Raw genomic sequence first — 17,174 nt, 5'->3', positions numbered from 1 at the left:
TCGTGGACGTGCCGCAAAAGCAGCGGCGGCACTGGGGAGCGGGACGCCGACTCCCGCGCCTGCTTTCGAAACGGGCCGCTAGGGGGATTTCAGTGGCGCCCCTACAGGCCGCGCTCGAGGCGTATACCCATCAGTGGATCTCTAAAAGTGACAATTTTTTGCCGCTATTTCCACTCCGAGATCACTATCGCAAAAATAGTGCGCCAAGGAGATAACTTTTTTACTTAGCTTTATCTCTGCTGCGACTACCGTGACTTCAAGCTCACGGGCAACTACTCATTAGTCCCAGCGAAAAGAATATACGTATCTGAGTGAGTGTAACACTGCATTAAATGAGAGGCCATGGGGCCCTGGGGGAGCAAGGATGAGGAGAAAAGGGGAAGGTCACAACTCGCAGAATGAACACAGTTGCAGTCTTGGGGTCCTAATCGCAAAATGAACAAATTAAAGTTAGTCAGTGGCAGCAAAACGCACAGTTCACACTTAAATGTACAGTTCACACTGTGGACAATGCGGTTCACACTGAAAACAGTGCACGCTGCAGACAGTTCACATTGTATACCGAACGGGAAAGTCGGCCAGGCTGCTACACCAATTTGTAGAGTCTGTTTTCAAGGGCGTACTCGGTAATTGCTTCTAGTGCGGTGGGATCGTCACGGACCCGACTAACATGTCGGACGGGCGGGACCTAGAGTTAAAAGCTGTTGGCGATTACGGTCGAATAATGGACAGAGTCAAATTAAGTGGTAACGATTTGGTGTGCCTTCCCGATTACAGGGGGGGCATCAGCGCCATTCGGATCCCGCTGGAGCTGTCTATTTATAAATAACGTATCTTATGCAGCAAAATCTCTGTGTGCATGAAGCACAAATTGTTAAAAATAACTAATCGACATTGGCAACAGCGTGAGTGGTAGCACGCATGATTACTGATATCAAACTCGGCCTCGTGGCTTCAGTGAAGAGACTGTGGTCAATAGCCCTGTACAGAGAACATATATCAAACTCCTCGAGTACTTCAGTTGCTGTACAATCCAACTATTACTTAGCCCTTGGTTGGTATATATTTTCGATATTGTTTCCCTAACTTGTTATGACCAGCAGTGCAAATTATGCCGAATTCATGACCGAGTGTAAAACGTGTACGTTAGAGCTGGTGTCTTTCTTATCAATGTATCACCCTTGCAAGAACGATTCACACCTTCCATTGCTGTTAACAAAATGTCAATGTTTTCCTTAGTGGCACTGTTCCTGATAAAGAATAATGCAATGACGTTAATGTTAACGAAATTCAATGTAATAGTGCTTATGAAAGTGCCAAAATGTAGCAGCTCATGCAGCTGTAATATTTCGCAAGAGTGGGACAGTTTGTAAATGTAGTCATGGGTAATTGGCTGCCTTTCTTGTAATTCTTACCTGCAGCACCGAATCGTGTTTTGAGCTGTGTATATAGTGAAAGAGCACCCAACTCAATTTTATACCCTTCTGTGTGATGTGTGCTTTCAATGAGGGTGTTTGCTTTCCGGACCGTGTATAATTGCCACATGCGCGTGAAAGCGTCCATCCGCGCGCGCGCACTTCGAGCACCGAGTCGAGCGCTTATTTAGGAACACGATCGGAGGTCAGCGTCAACTTGCAGGTGCGCAAGAAGAGCGCGGAGAGATCAGGGGCTCAGGTACAAAAGGTTAGCTTCTACCACATGTGCGTCAGCTTCCCCAGCGCCGCAGGCCAGCCCTGCCCACGGAGCGAAAAAATCGGCCGCCTGCCAAGCAGTAGAAACGAGGGGAGGGGGAAAAAAGAAAAAATCCACCTCGCATGAAGTCGCGCACATATAGGTAGAGACGTCACGGTGCTGCGTCCAAGGAGGTTAAAAAATTGCAATTTTTTTAATCTCTTTGGCTGCTCCCCTGCTTAAAGGGTGTGGTTGGCTTGGGCCCCTACGGGATATGGTTTGGGAATACGCTGCCCGGGCATCAAGTGGAGTCGTAGTTCGAGGTCGCGCGCAAATAGGAGATACGGAGCGCACGCCGGCCGTGGCAGCCGGTAGTAGTCTCGCTAGAACAGAACAGGGCCGATAGTGCCAGAAGGAAGAGCCGGCACAAAAAAAAGAAACAAAATGGAACTGAAGATTTGACGTCGTAGAAGCAGCCAGCCAATCGGACGACGCTGCCGGCATAAAAATACTAACGGAAAAATGCCGGCTGCCGGAAAAAAATCCAGGCATTATCCGCAGGGCGGCGGCCTGCGTACGAGCGCCAGACACACCCCGGTTCCTCCGGAGTGATGACCATACGAACTAGACCGCTCAGGCGCATAAGGTAGATTCAAAACTTCAAAGTTCAGAGGTTAAAGCGCCGAAAATAAACGTGGGCTATGAGACGAGCCGTAGTGGAGGGTTCAGGATTAATCCGGATGAAGATTCGAATCTTGAGAAACAGCTAGGCGCTTTCGCGCTTCGCCTCCACCAGAGGAAGCGAATTCAGTACTGTTGCGGAACACAGAGGCAGTACGAAGAACAGAAGCACTGCGCTGGCCATTTCGCATACTTCGCCCGTCTACAAGCCCACTGCCCAAGGAAAAACAAAGTTCCAACAGCAAGCCATAACTATAGATGTGACCTAGTTCCCCCTAGAACACGCATAGGCAAACAATGAGGTATGCGAGACGCGCACTCAACTTCGACAACTTCACCTCACCTCGCTGACCTCACCGCCCCAGTTAGCGGGAAAAAAAAGACAGGGCGCATCCAAGTAGCACTATAATGGGGCTCGAGAAGTGCAAACAATTATAAAAGTTATCCGCGTGAGGCGTGCGGACTATTTTAAAAGTTATCTGCGCGAGGTGTGCGGATTGGGACAGCCCCGTTATGTCCCAAAGCAATGCCCAAACACGTGTGAACCGAAGTAAACACGCAGACTCCTTCAATTGCCAAATGTCCGGTCCAGACCACAAGCTCGGGAATTCGCAGCATAAAAATTGTACTCACTGAAGTCGGTTTCCCTTCAAATATGCGAGATCAGGAACTCCAAAGTGGCGACTGACAGTGACAGCGGGGCCGATACTAGGCGCCGGAAGGCCGCCGGCGGGTTGCTTTCCTGTGGGGTCTCACGGATTGGCTCAGAGCACGGCCGGACTGGAGGCGCGCGCGCGTTGCCTCTACCAGTCCGGTTATATCAGGCCGCTATCACGCGACCACGGAGTAAGATATGGAGGAGCGCCGACTGTGGCCCAGAAAAAAATCATTTGCGGGGGCCGATAATGTCCCCGCGCCGCCGGCCGCGCAGCTTTCATTTTGCTCTCTTCCTCTGTCGCAACCCTATCAGTGACCCTATCGTTGTTGTGCGAGGTTATGCCTTTGTACGTTGCTCTTCCTTTGCTCGCTCTCACCAGGGGTGTCGCTATTGGCGGTGAGATGTTGGAGTGGCGCCCCCTGGACTCGCGCCGCTGTCGTCTGCTACGCTCGCACAGCTGCTACACTCCCGCCGCTGTCGTCCGCTTGTGAGGGGCAGCAGTGCCTAGGCTAGAAATCGCCCGCTTTGATGCCGTAGTGCATTCAAAAGCGTATTTGAAGTAATAATGCAGTTATTTTGCTTGTTTCTGACACCTCTGAATATTTTCAAGATGTATCCCGAACAATCTCGCAACAGACGACAACAGGAGAGAGAAAACAAATTTCCTTCATCATCGCTCAGAAGATCGTGTGTAACTCGCCCTTTCTAGCTTTTTTGCGAGGTTCAGTGCTCAGAGCTCCTCGATAAGCATTCAAAATGCTCAGGCTTTCCTAAAGTATTTTTGAGATGCTCTTATAAACACAAGTCTAATACTACTCAACAAGCAGCGCACCCCTACGCGAGCATCGCACAGCAGGAAACAAAACAGTTGTATTATATTTCGTTCGCTGTTGACTTGTACCAGATGAACGTTTTTTCTGTGTCCAACGCATTAATTTTTCTGCACCGTCACAATCCTCTTATAGGAGGTTTGGGGCTGCTTCGGAGGCTCACACCGTTCGTGTGGATATTTTCTTCAGGCTGTAAGGCATACAGTACATGATTATGGTGTCGAAGGCTTGATATACTCGCTAACGAACACAATAGGTCGTATACATGCCGTTTTTCAGTATAACAAGAATCGAAACCAATGAATATTTCCAAGCAGCTCTTTTAGATGCGACTACATAAGCAACAGAAACCTACTGCTCCCTTTTCGTTTGGTGTCCGGCAGGCATTGAGGCAGAGCTGCCCTTCATAGAAGCTTTTTCTTCACATTTTTTAAAAGTAATTCTAACCTGAAACCCATCTGCTCAAATCATGATGCAAAACAAATTATGATTACAGAAAATTTTGAGAATTGAACATTTTTCTGGAAACAATGTGGAGGTTAAAACTCAAGGTGCAAACTTGGGAATGGGGAATAGAAAAGTAATTGGGCTATATACCCAAAAGCATGTAACGATAGAAAGGTGAAGCCTTCCGAGATTTGGGTGCGCCCATTGTGGTAGAGAATAACTAAAGGCTTGGAAGAGTTGGGGCCATGCAGTTGTCCGTAGTTGACAACGTAGTGGCCGTGCAGTACAGCTGGTCAACGCCGTCAAGGAAGGATCATCATGAATATAAAGCTTGAGCAAACGCCAAATCTTGACTGGCTTGATAGGCACGTGGTAGCTGGGTCAACCGCTAATGATGTGTGATGTTTTGTAGGTTACCACAATGAGATCTGGCTGGTTGTACCCTATGCCACTGCCCTTCCATGGTGCCGCCTAGAAGACACATGGAAGGTTTTGCGACTGGCAGCATCAGGTACAACACTGGGGCCTAGCGTAACTACACTGGATTTGTTGCAGCACTTCCTGCCTTACCACCTCATCACAAATGTGCACGTAGCACAAAAAAAAAGATGCACTGTCGTGCAGTATTGCATCAAAATTCTGTGCATGGCACTTGCAATACATGCAAATTAGGTAGGAACACTAGAGAAACCAAACTTAATTGTGTGCCTGTGATTAGCTGCAAGGGGATAGGTCCCCCTCTGAATTTCCAACATTTCAACGAAGACGAAAAAAGAAAATGCCTGTTGCGAACCTGTTAGCTCTCTGCTGCTGAAGTGAATATACCATCTATTGTCCCTGTCGTTAATTCTCGTTACAATTAAATGTGTTGCAGGAGCGGTCCCCCTTTCTCGCTGGTTTACAAGTTCCCCTATCCCTCTGTAGATATCCACAAATTTAATGGTTCTGTGCATAAAGTATACGTTAGCTCCAGTTGGTTGGTTCTATCATACTGAATGCAAGGAGACAGAGGTGCATCCTTGGCGCAAAACAACCTGCCAAATTCTAACCTCTAGTGCTAAAAATATTTCCTATCAACACAATACATATAGATTTATCAAGCTGACACCAAAACCACATAATTTTGATCCATCTTTCACATTCCAAAGTTTCTTCTATTTAATGTTACCTAACTGGGGCTTTAAAATGTTCAGAAGTTGATCATATTCTGCACAAATTTACGGCACGCATTTCGACTCTCTAAAAGACGTCTCTCTAAAAAACGAAATGCGTCTCTAAGAGACGCATTTTGTTTCTCTAAAAAACACCCATAGAATGTAAAATCAATACGTATCACTGCTTTTCCTCTCCACAGTATCTCGCACGCGCCTGCTGTACTCACATGAAGTATCAAGCGATCTATTTCTATAAATATGCATATTTCAATGAGCAGCTCTTAACCGCTGAACATGATGGTTTTCCGAGAACTACACATTGGTCACATACATATCATAGAGTGCAGAAAAACTACAGGGGTAGAGCTTTTCCCGGCGGAGGGACATCAGAATGCCTACCGGAATTACAAAAAAGAAAAAAGTAAACGGGGGAGATAAGTCAGCTTCAACACTGAATTTCCGGAGACAAATGAAGCAATCAACCAAGAACAACTCGATGTGTGGCCCCGCGAATCCAACATGCTGGCTAATGTCTATCTAATTTATCGCTGCAACTAACAAACAACTGAGCTACTTACTACTACATATTAGCCAACAGCAATGCGGGCAGCTTGGCAGTGCTAATCTTGGGGTATGCAAGCAGAGAGCAGAACGATTCCTAAGGGACAGCGCATGCCGCGCTGGTCGCGAGCAGGCAACGCGGGCGAAGACTCGAAGGCGTGCGAACAATTTTTATTTTTTGTTGGCACGCGGCGTCGAACTAAAAATAAAAATTGTTCCTGTTCCTACGTGAGGACACCCCTCTCCCCAGCGGATTGTTTTCTTCCCCCGCTATATCTGCCTTCTAACACATGCGGAATCCAAATCACGGGACGCTGCCACAATGAGCGGCAGGGTAATCGCACACCGCCACATATGTGACGATCGCTTTTTCTTTATCAAGGAACGTTTAGTAAAAAATAACCAGGGTGAGGTGAAAAATATCGATTTAACACAGAAAATCGAAGATGCAATCGTTCGACAACGATTTCTGAAAAAAAAAAAAAAAAAACGAGCTAGAGCAAAATCGCACCCCTACAACATGCAGTCTAGCTTTATTCGGCTTACGGTAATGAAGCGCGAAAATCGCCCTTTCTTATCTCGCCCGCTATCCTGCCGCGTGCGTAACGATTTATGCTTCTTCTGCACACAAACAACGTTAACGAAGGTCGCCCGCAATCTGTAGGCGTGCGCGAAGGATTCATATACATTTCCACAAAAGAAATTTACGGCTGCCGCCTTGCAATGAATACGGAAAGGGGCTGTCAGAGTGATTAGACGACGAAGAATTCCGAACGCTATCATTGTTTTAACCGGTATCCTTACTAGGGCCCGATGTTCACTGTCACTGTGCGGTCGTGTAATCTTGTCGATGCCGCCAGCGGATAACGCCAGATGCATTGCAGAGCAACGTGTTCTGATGACCTCGTTTGTGAAAATAGTCTTCCTAGAATAAAGAGCCAAGGGGGATAATATCCTATATTTCATCAAAGTAAGTGCTCGGGGTTTTTTTTTTCAAATTAAATTTATTTGAAAAAAGAACTTAATCAAATTAAATTTGCAGCATGTGCTTACATCCACACCTCTCGCTATCTTCCTAAAGGCCAACTGCAACGAAAATTTACCTGCCCTAAATTGTGCTTCAATGTGTGGTATGCACCTCTAAGTCCCATGTGACCTAATTTTAAACTCCACAAACGCGCAGTTTTTTTATTGAAACCGTTCGAAAACACGCCACTTCCCCCGACGCAGCACCTAGCGAAGTGTCGCCGCAACTAGTCGCCACTGCGCGTGGCCTCCGCGATTTGCTGCCGGCGGCGCGTAGTTGCTTAGGCTACGCGCGCCGCGGCGCGGCGAAAAACGCGGCCACGCCCCCTCAACTTACGCTCTCTCCGGGCGATTGGGACGGCCGGAGCAACGGCGCGCCGCCGGTAGCCGATCGCGGAGGCCACGCGCTGCGTATGGCCTCCGCAATCACCCCGCGCGCGTTTTACTCCGGCCGTCCCAATCGGCCGGAGAGAGCGTAAGTTGAAAAGGGGGCGTGGCCGCGTCTTCTGCCGCACCGCGGCGCTCGCCACCTATGCATCACTGGCCGACATTTGTGGCCGACATTTGTGGTGATGAGGCAACGTACCTAGACCTACATTTTAACCCACAGAAATCTGCAGTCATGGTGTTCAACGAGGAAGATCATACAGCACCAATAAGAATTCAACAGGAGGCCATACCATTAGTAAATAAGTACAAATACTTGGGGATCTGGCTTAATGACGGAAAAAGCTACCTGAATGCCCATGAAGAACACCTCAAACTGAAAGGGAGACGAAATGCAGCAGTAATGAAACATAGAGCACTTTGGGGTTACAATAAGTACGAGGTAGTGCGAGGCATCTGGAAAGGGGTAATGGTGCCGGCGCTCACGTTCTCTAATGCCGTATTATGCCTAAAGTCCGATATCCTGTCGGGACTGGAGGTTAACCAAAAGGCAGTCGGCAAATTAGCACTGGGAGCTCACAGTAAGACTACAAATGAGGCGGTACAAGGCGATATGGGTTGGGCTTCATTTGAGGCGAGGGAAGCGCAAAGTAAGATACGTTTTGAGGAGCGGCTTAGACATTTAGATGAGAAGAACTGGGCAGCCAGAGTGCACAGGTACGTGTACCTTAAAAGTGTGGACACCCAATGGCGGAAGAGGACGCGAAAGCTGGCGACTAAATATACCTTGACCGCGGCAAATAAACAAGGGGGGGCAGTTAAAAAGCAAGTGAAGGAAACAGAGACGCTCATGTGGAAAGAGAGGATGGAAAAGAAGGGATCGCTGGGAATCTACAAAGCAAGCAAAAAAGAGATCCGGAAAGAAAACTTTTATGACAACAATAAAGGTAGTGCGTTGCTCTTTGAGGCGCGGGCTGGCTGCTTGAGAACTCGAACTTACATGAGCAAATATTCGTCCCAGGATGAGACATGTGTTGTATGTGGCAGGGATAAAGAAACAATCGACCACATAGTAATAGGATGCCAAAAGATTCAGCCGGATAGAATTGGGGGAAAAGTCCTACTTCCTGAGGCACTGGGCTTCGCAATAGATGGAAACATTAACTGGTCAGCAGTAGGTATTACTAAGCAGCGGCTAGAGTATTGGTGGAAAAAAAGCAGGGAAGTCGATAAAATAACATCGCAGCCAGGGGTAGCGGCAGGGCAGAAGTAAAAAGAAATCCGAGTTGAGGGGCTAAATTTAAATTCAAACTACTAAGATAGGCTAGATGGCGCACGCCATCACCCCGATTCAAAGGGGAGGCCTTTAATCATCAATCATCAATCAATCAAATCAACTATTCCGCTGCAGCTTGGCGCAAGCGAGGAAACGCTCGTTTTCGCAGCGAGCAGTCAAATTGAGTTCAGCAGCCAGCTTTAAAATGACAGGTACAAGACGATAACCAACAAATTTAATATGGGTAACTTAATAATATGAGGAGCCAAGTACAAAGTTTAAGCAGCAATCATACGAGCGAAGCGCAGTCGGTTCTGGCACTCTCTGCTGCGGTTTCGCGTCCCTATTTTGATTTTTTTTAGATTTTTCCACATGTATTTACACGCTGTGCCCTTGATAAACCCCTCACGCCCTCGTCCAACATTATTTTACAAGAGTGGCGACTTGCGGAAGCATCTGTCGCATAACTGCAACATTAAACAATAAGATTGTTTCTAAAAATGCAATATTAAATATTAAGATTTTTTCTGATTGGTATGCATGTCACGATAGATTTGTTGCCGCGGCTTTTTAAGGCGGGCTTAGAAAATCGCAAGCATGCAAGTGCGACACAAAAAAAAAGGGGATACATTCAGATACCACCGTCCATTGCAATCCAGTGCCAGTGAGTATTTGCGAGGTTTTAGTTAGCGCTTTGCGAACTAATATAGCGCATTTGCGTGGCAGTTAAGAAAAGCTAATCATTGTCTGTAAAAAGTACACGATACATAGTAGCATATGAAGCTGCATAATTATCGCGGGATGTGCGACTTATTATTTGTCTGTGTTTACAATTGAGAATGCTTTTGGCTTGTATACCTGTGCGCGCAGATGGCTCAGCTAGATTCGGGGTTCCATATAAACTGAACTATTAAATGTGCTAGCTGCGCTATTTTTTTATTTTGTAAGATCACTTTGAAAATTATGTATTTTTTATTTTTGTTGTCTTTTCTGTTTTCAAGTTTCATTCAATTATTAACTCCATTTACGCTATTTTTAATATATTAAACATCTTATGCGAATTATGCACGTCTATGCAAAGGCAGGGGCTTACACGGTTGGTCGTTCTCACGATAATTTTGTACGTGTTTCCGTAGTTCTTTTCAGTGATTTTTTTTTGGAGGGGGTGTATGAATGCGCATTTTCTTTATTTTGTAAGCTCGCTTTTAAAATTAATTACTTTCTGCTTTTTAGTTTTTTTTAAGATTTCGTACGACCAATCGTCTCCGTTCACACTATCATAACGATTAATTACACATGCTAACTCCGCCAATTATACATTTTTCGCGCAAAGGCAGGGCGTTACACTTTGGTCAGTTTTCATGATTTTTTTATTCTTGCTTATTCCGTCGTTAATTTTTGTCAGAGCTTTTAAATATTTTTTTCGCTTCGCGCGAGAGATGTGTAGAAGTCATATTTTTTAATTCGTAAGTTCACTTTTATAATTTTGTTCTAGGTTTTGTATTTTTTGTTTTGAAGCTTCCGTTCGATCAACTAATTCTATTCACGCTATTATGCATTTCTGTGCAAATGCAGGGCGTTACAAGGTTATGAATAGTCTACTCGCGAGATTGTTCACGTTTTTGTCAATATTTTCGCTGCTCCTTTACTTTTGTTTGTTTTGTGGAGGAGCTGTATAAGATTTATATTTTTTAATTTATTAATATCACTTCCATATTTCTTATTTTTTCTCCTTTCTATATTTCTGTTTTTTTTTGTCTAAATTACATCCGAATAATTATCTTTATTCACGCTTCATAGCGATCAATTATATTAACTCCGTCAATATACATTTCTGTGGAAATGCAGGGCCGCACATTCGGTACCGTACGTGGGGTACTCGACGGTTGTGTATACGTTCGCTCTGGAACCATCCAACAACGATAGGCTGCTCTTTTTCTAAATGCGATTGTATGCCTCATGGCATAAAACATATATCACCGTTCTATGTTGGCTTTCGCTCCGCGGAAGAGCGCGAGGGAGCAGTGATGGGGTCCCTTTATGAATCAATGAAGATCGGGGGGCTCGACCTGCAAGGGCGAAGGCCTTTGCCTCGAAGGTGTCGAGTTCTCGGCTGTTCCAATGAAGAACACATCCATTACAGGTGTTCTGTGTAAGAATCTTCGGCAGTAGCTGAGCAGAAATGCGGTCAATAAACTCGCAAATACACTCGTACCAAGACCAGAAAAGCTGCTGCGTTGACATGCCGCGAGAGAGAGAGAGAGAGAGAGAGAGAGAGAATAACTTTAATGAAAACCAGCGATGTTAGCCGAGCCGTCGGGCTGGCTTGCTACGCTAGATGAGAGAAGAAAAACAAAACGAAAAAAAAAGAGAAAAAAAAGTGAAAACGAAATGATGTCATTTGATGCGGCCAAAATTTTCAATCACAAAACTCTGTCCAGTTCTGTGCTCCGAAGAAACTCCAAAGGAGCTTAATGCCGCATAAATAGCGGCCCAACGGGCTGAGCGATGCATTCGATGATGATGATGATGATTCCTATTGGTTTCCCCTTTGAAGCGGGGTGATGACATGTCATCTTACCAAACAGGACTAATATAACCATGTTTTACACTCTTGGTTTAATACTAGCGCTGCTTAGGCACTAAAGCTTATTAGGCCCGAAATACTTTCTTTTCCCTGTTACAGGTGGTAACTGTCCTACGCAATATTCCCCTCTCTGCTTTTCGTCCACCAGCATTCTAATCTTCTTTTCTTCCCCTCGACAGCCTTGAAGTTAACTTCCTCTCTGATACCCTTAAATCCTAGGGCTTCTGAAAGCCCAATATTCCCTTAATGTAGATTTGAATGGATACCCTCACATTCTAACACTATGTGCCGCATAGTTTCTGTTTCTTTTCCGCAGACCAAACATACCCCATCATTTTTTGAATACTTCCTCACAAAACTCTTAGTTCGCAGGCAACCTGCTCTAGCCTCAAAAAGCAAAGCACTACCCTGGGAATTATCGTAGAAATTTTCCTTTCTGATGTTCATCTCCTCAGCCCTGTACATCTCTAACGACGTTTTAGCTTCCATTTTTTCCCTCCATTTATTCGTTTCAATCTGCCTTGCCTCTTTTTTGGTTACCTTGGCTGTTTCGGATTACCCACTGTTCTTTCCGTATTTCATCGTTAGCCTTCTAGTCTTTCTTAACCACTGCGTGTCCACGCTTTTCAAGTATAGGTACTGTAGAGGACGCCACCTGTTGACTCGAGTAACTGGGAGGGGGCGCCCCCACTCTGTATAAAGGCATTGGTGGGGATTAAACGGGGCTTTTTGTTGTTCGTGAACTGCGCGTGGTTGCGTCATTCTTCGCGGGCTTCACGCCCACATTCGGCCCGGCTAGCGGCGTCTGCGCCACCCGGGCGCGTCTCTACATGGTGTCAGAAGTGGGATCCTGCGACAACCGTGCAACATGGAGGATAACCCAGCCGCCGCCTCCGCCGTAACCGCCAGCTTCACGTTGCGAACCCCGCCGCAGTACACTTTCGACAACCCAGCCCAATGGACCGCGTGGCTTCAACAATTCGAGGATTACTCCTTCGCCTCAGGGCTGTCCTCCGCCCCCGAAGAAACCAAGGTACGCACGCTCCTCTACTGTATGGGTCCCCAAGGTCGCGAGGTGCTTTCGTCTCTCATGTCAGACGCTGAGGCCTATCGCTCGTACTCCGGCGGGACAACGAGTCTTTCGGGATATTTTGTACACCCCGTCAACGAGGTATACGAATCGAGCAGATTCCACAAGCGCACGCAAGAGGTAGGCGAGTCAGTCGACGCGTTTTTCACGGCGCTCCGAAATCTCGTGAAGAAATGCAACTACGCCTCTCGGGAAATTGACGACCGGCTGGTTCGGGACAGATTTATCGTAGGGTTGCTTGACTCTCGCTTGACCGACCAGCTCTGCCGCAATCCAAAGCTTACACTGGACGAGGCGCTCATCCAAGCTCGTCAGTACGAAGACGCTGAAAATGAGAAAAGGCGGCGTCAGGGGACAGACTTCGCACCAGACGCACTGAACGTCGACGCCGTTGCGAATAAGCAGTACCGAATGGCCGCCGCCCCAGCGCGCGAAACTGCACGAAGTAACGTCTGTCGGCCTCCCGAGTACCGCGCCGGCCCGAAGTCGGCATGCGATTTTTGCGGCCACGCCCCTCATCCGCGATCTGAGTGCCCAGCACGGTGGGCCACATGCAACCACTGTCGCAAGAACGGACACTTCGCGGCGGTTTGCCGCTCGAATAGTACTAGGCGCTTAAGCCAAATCCAGCTCTGCGCCGTGGATGCAGCGCAAACAGAACGCCGGCACGTTGTTGTTCATGTCAATGGACGGCCCCTTCAATTCAAGGTGGATACTGGGGCGGACGTTTCGGTCGTACCTCCGAGCTTCCCAGGGTGCCCAGTAGACCTAGACAAACCCAATAATGAACAGTTGATGGGGCCGGGCCGCTGCCGCCTAAAGTTGCTCGGGACGTTTCCTGCTACCCTGTCGTGGCGAGGCCGGACGGTATGCAAAAAAATTGTACGTCGTAGCAGACATTGACTCTCCTCTGCTAGGGTACTCGGCGGTAGTGGACCTGGGAGTCGTCCAGTTTGTTGACGCCGTGGAAGACGAAGCTCCGAACAGGCCCCCAACGTCCGACAAGGCCGCAGCTTCGCTGTTCTCAGCCCATGGCGAGATGCCTGAAGAATATCAAATTCGCATCAAGCCTGGAGCGGTTCCATTTTCTCTCAGCGTTCCTAGGCGCATCCCTATTCCCCTCGAAGGCGTAGTCAAGAAGGACTTAGACGCGATGGAAAGGGACGGGGTCATCCGGCGAGTCACTGTGCCAACCCCGTGGTGTGCTGGTATTGTGCTGGTACCCAAAGCGGATGGAGAGTACAGAATTTGTGTCGACCTCACAAAGATGAACCAAGTAGTTCTCCGGGAGAGACACCTTATGCCCACGGTGGACCAGGTACTTGGGCGTCTTGGCAATGCCGCAGTCTTCTCGAAACTTGATGCAAAATCGGGGTTTCATCAAGTAAGGCTATCTGAAAGCTGTCAGGAACTGACTACCTTCATAACCCCGTTTGGTCGCTACTGCTACCGCCGCCTGCCCTTCGGCATCTCCTCCGCTCCCGAAGTGTTTCAGCGCCAAATGTCTCGGATTCTAGAGGGTCTGGAAGGATGTGTGAACATGGTAGATGACATTCTAGTATTCGGCAGGGACCGTTCCGAGCACGACAGCAGACTCCAAGCAGTCCTTCGCAAGTTAGAACAAGCGGGCATCACGTTGAATGCCTCTTAATGCTCCTTCGGGGTATCTTCCGTCAAGTTCCTTGGTGTAGTGGTAAGCGCCACTGGCATCTCGGCTGACCCCGACAAGGTATCTGCTATTGTGAACATGAAACCGCCGACAGATACGCAAGGCGTCCGTCGTTTCCTGGGCATGCTGAACCACATTGGAAGGTTTTTGCCGAACCTGTCTGCCGTCACTACACCGATTCGACTCCTTTTGAACAAGAATGCGGTCTGGACCTGGGACCAAGCGCAAGCGACCTCTTTCGAGACATTGAAGAGAATGGTGGCATCTAATGCTTGTATGTCCAGCTACAATCCAGAGCTACCCACTCTTGTGTCGGCAGATGCCAGTTCGTTCGGGCTAGGCGCGGTTCTCTTGCAGGAGCAACAGACGGGAGAGCGACGGGCTGTCGCGTTCGCGTCAAGAGCACTGACTACCGCTGAGCAGCGGTACAGTCAGATTGAGAAGGAAGCGCTTGGAGTCTCTTGGGCCATCGAGAGGTTTGAGGAATTCCTGCGCGCAAGGGCGTCCGCAGAACTTTTTGCAAGGGGGGGCATCCATTAGCGGAAGGGGGGGGGGGGGGTGTACGGTTGGATAGCACTAAAAAGGCGCTATTTGTGGTTACAAAAAGTACAAACAGCGAATTTAGAACCAGACTTGGAGGATATACATTGGATTTTACTACCGAACAAAGAAAAAAAGTTAATAATGAAAATACGAACAGCTACTGTCACTTTGTAAACAGTGGCCGTCTCGCTGCTCGAGGGTTCTCGACTCACGCCAACTGATCACCAGCCCACAGTACAATACATTCACATACATAGAACTGCACTCCGTCAATCTTCCTTGAATAGCAGCTGCAGACGCCTCTGGTTTTTCTGGGCAAATTGAGAGATGACATGTGTGATGAAGTCTGTTGAAATGGCTCACGCAATAAAGATAGTACTCGCCTCTCTGGCTTTCAGTGCAGTACAGGCGTACAAGCGTTTTGAGAGGCTGATTTATAGGTTTTGTTTCGGGGCTTGAGTGGTGCCGACATTTCGTAATTTCGAAGGAAAGGGTGTACAAGGTGATGGGACGGCATGGAAGGATGTTACACTCTCTCAACTAGGTGTAGCGGTGAAGATTTTTTGATAGGTATAGCTGCAACCTTGTCCGAAAACTGATGTTCTTGCGGTAAGACGGCATAAATCTAGACTTTAGAGAGAAAAAAAAACGTGAAACCTTTCAGTGTTGTTCGCTATCTTGAATAGCCACCACAGGCAGTCTGTTTCACTGCCTTCATATGAACGGCAAAGTTAGTGTCTAAAGTGCAATGTTGACCGCAGTCCTGAAGTGCGTTCCATACGGATACGCAGGACCTGAGTGTGCTAATCATTTGAGTAGCGTGGATTGTTGCGCTTGTTGGTTCACGCACATAATTAAAAAACTTTGCGCTAAAGGACGGGACAAAGGAGAGAACGTCGGTGTCGTTCTCTCCTCTCTTCCATCCTTCAGGGCAAAGTTTTTAATTATGGGCCAACCAATCTGTGCAGCTTTTTTGTAGTGCATAAAAATATCCGCATTTCCAAGGGGGGGGGGGCAGTTGCCCCCCCTTGCCCCCCCTTCCGGACGCCCATGCCTGCGCGGACTCAGCTTTGTCGTTGAAACAGACCATCAGCCGCTCGTCAGGTTGCTTGGCTCCGCCGATCTTGACCTCATGCCCCCTCGCATCCAGAGATTTCGCATAAGGCTCATGCGATATCAGTTCACCGTCAAGTATGTTCCAGTGAACTACCTGGCCACTGCAGACACCCTCTCTAGGGATCCTGACTGCTCTTCTGCGTCCAAAGTGGACAGCACAGAAATTTTTGTGTCTATGGTCGTAGCAGCCCTTCCTTCAACCCTGGTCGTACGTCTTGAAGACTTCAGGTCTCACCAAACTTCAGACGGCGAGTGCTCAATGCTGAAAGCATACAGCATGAAGGGGTGGCCTCGACGAGACCAGCTGCCGCTCAACATGACACGTTACTGGGAGCACCGTGGGGACTTCACCATATGCGAGGACCTGCTGTTCATGGGCGGACGTCTAGTTGTGCCCGAAGCACTACGCAGAGACATCGTGAACCTGCTGCATGATGGCCATCAAGGCGTCAATCGATGCTTGGCGGTGGCCCGAGACTCTGTGTGGTGGCCCGGTCTCAACAGCCAGGTTAAAGCAGCCGTAGAGAACTGCCCAGCATGTGCTTCTACACGTGTCCAACGCTGTGAGCCCATGATTCCGACCGAGACACCATCAGCTCCGTGGGAGAGGGTGGCCATAGACTTGTTTCATTTTGCTAATCAAGATTTCCTTGTGGTTGTAGACTACCGTTCTCGCTACCCAGAGGTCATCACACTCCGGTCCACTTCTGCGGACGCCGTTATTTCTGCAATCAAGAGCACGTTTGCCCGACACGGCATCCCGGTGACTGTTGTCAGCGACAATGGGCCACAGTTCTCCTGTGAAGCTTTCGAGGACTTTGGTAAGACCTATGGTTTCACACATGTCACGAGCAGTCCACGCTACCCGCAGTCCAACGGCGAAGCAGAGCGCATGGTTCGCACAATCAATGAGTTGTTTCTGAAGGCCACAGACCCATTTATAGCTCTGCTAGCATACCGTAACACTCCCGGTGTGTCTGGCTACAGCCCGGCTCAACTGCTCATGGGACGCTCTCTGCGAACTCGTGTGCCAGCCACGGCTCAAAGCCTTGTTCCAGATTGGCCACAGGTGAAAGAATTCAATGACAGGGATGCCGCCCAGAGACGAAGACAACAGAGAGACTACAATAACCGGCACGCAGCGCATGACCTTCGTGCTCTCGACGATGGGGAGGAAGTATGGGTACGCGACACGCGGTCAAGGGCGACGGTCCTAAGCCCAGCTCAGAAACCACGCTCGTACATCGTCCAGACGCCCAGTGGCATACTAGTGAGAAACCGCAGACACCTCGTCCCCTGCAGCAATCCTCAGTCAGCCCCCTCAGATGACACGGAAAGCCCCAACCGTGCGGTTCCGACATCTGCGCCATCTCCAGGACCACAGCGGGCAGCAACCGGTGACGCATCGGACACTCCAGCTCCTGCACCTGCTGCAGGATCGCCAGGCCACCGTTGCACACGATACGGCCGGCGCGTGG

General features: G+C 48.3%; 2 protein-coding genes across 3 annotated transcripts in view; one reads left to right on the top strand and one right to left on the bottom strand.

Moving 5' to 3' along the window:
• The window catches only part of LOC144149812 (uncharacterized), an 85,634-nt gene extending 82,291 nt beyond the window's left edge, over nucleotides 1-3,343 (bottom strand). For both annotated transcript variants that reach the window (XM_077681464.1, XM_077681465.1), the window contains exon 1: nucleotides 2,986-3,343. The gene's annotated coding sequence lies outside the window, so the exon portion shown is untranslated. The remainder of the gene's footprint in view (nucleotides 1-2,985) is intronic.
• Nucleotides 3,344-12,146: 8,803 nt separating this feature from the next.
• Nucleotides 12,147-16,769, top strand: LOC144148507 (uncharacterized). The gene is made up of 3 exons (XM_077680030.1): nucleotides 12,147-13,235; nucleotides 15,731-16,517; nucleotides 16,684-16,769. Exons 1-3 carry the CDS (start codon nucleotides 12,147-12,149, stop codon nucleotides 16,767-16,769), a joined length of 1,962 nt encoding a protein of 653 aa, XP_077536156.1.
• Nucleotides 16,770-17,174: the final 405 nt, after the last annotated feature.

This window comes from Haemaphysalis longicornis, unplaced genomic scaffold (genome assembly GCF_048455015.1).
Source record: "Haemaphysalis longicornis isolate Haplotype H1 unplaced genomic scaffold, Haemaphysalis longicornis Haplotype H1 scaffold_8, whole genome shotgun sequence".
NCBI classification, from domain to species: domain Eukaryota; kingdom Metazoa; phylum Arthropoda; class Arachnida; order Ixodida; family Ixodidae; genus Haemaphysalis; species Haemaphysalis longicornis.
Note: the sequence above shows the minus strand (reverse complement) of the source record. Positions and strands in the feature narration are given on the sequence as shown.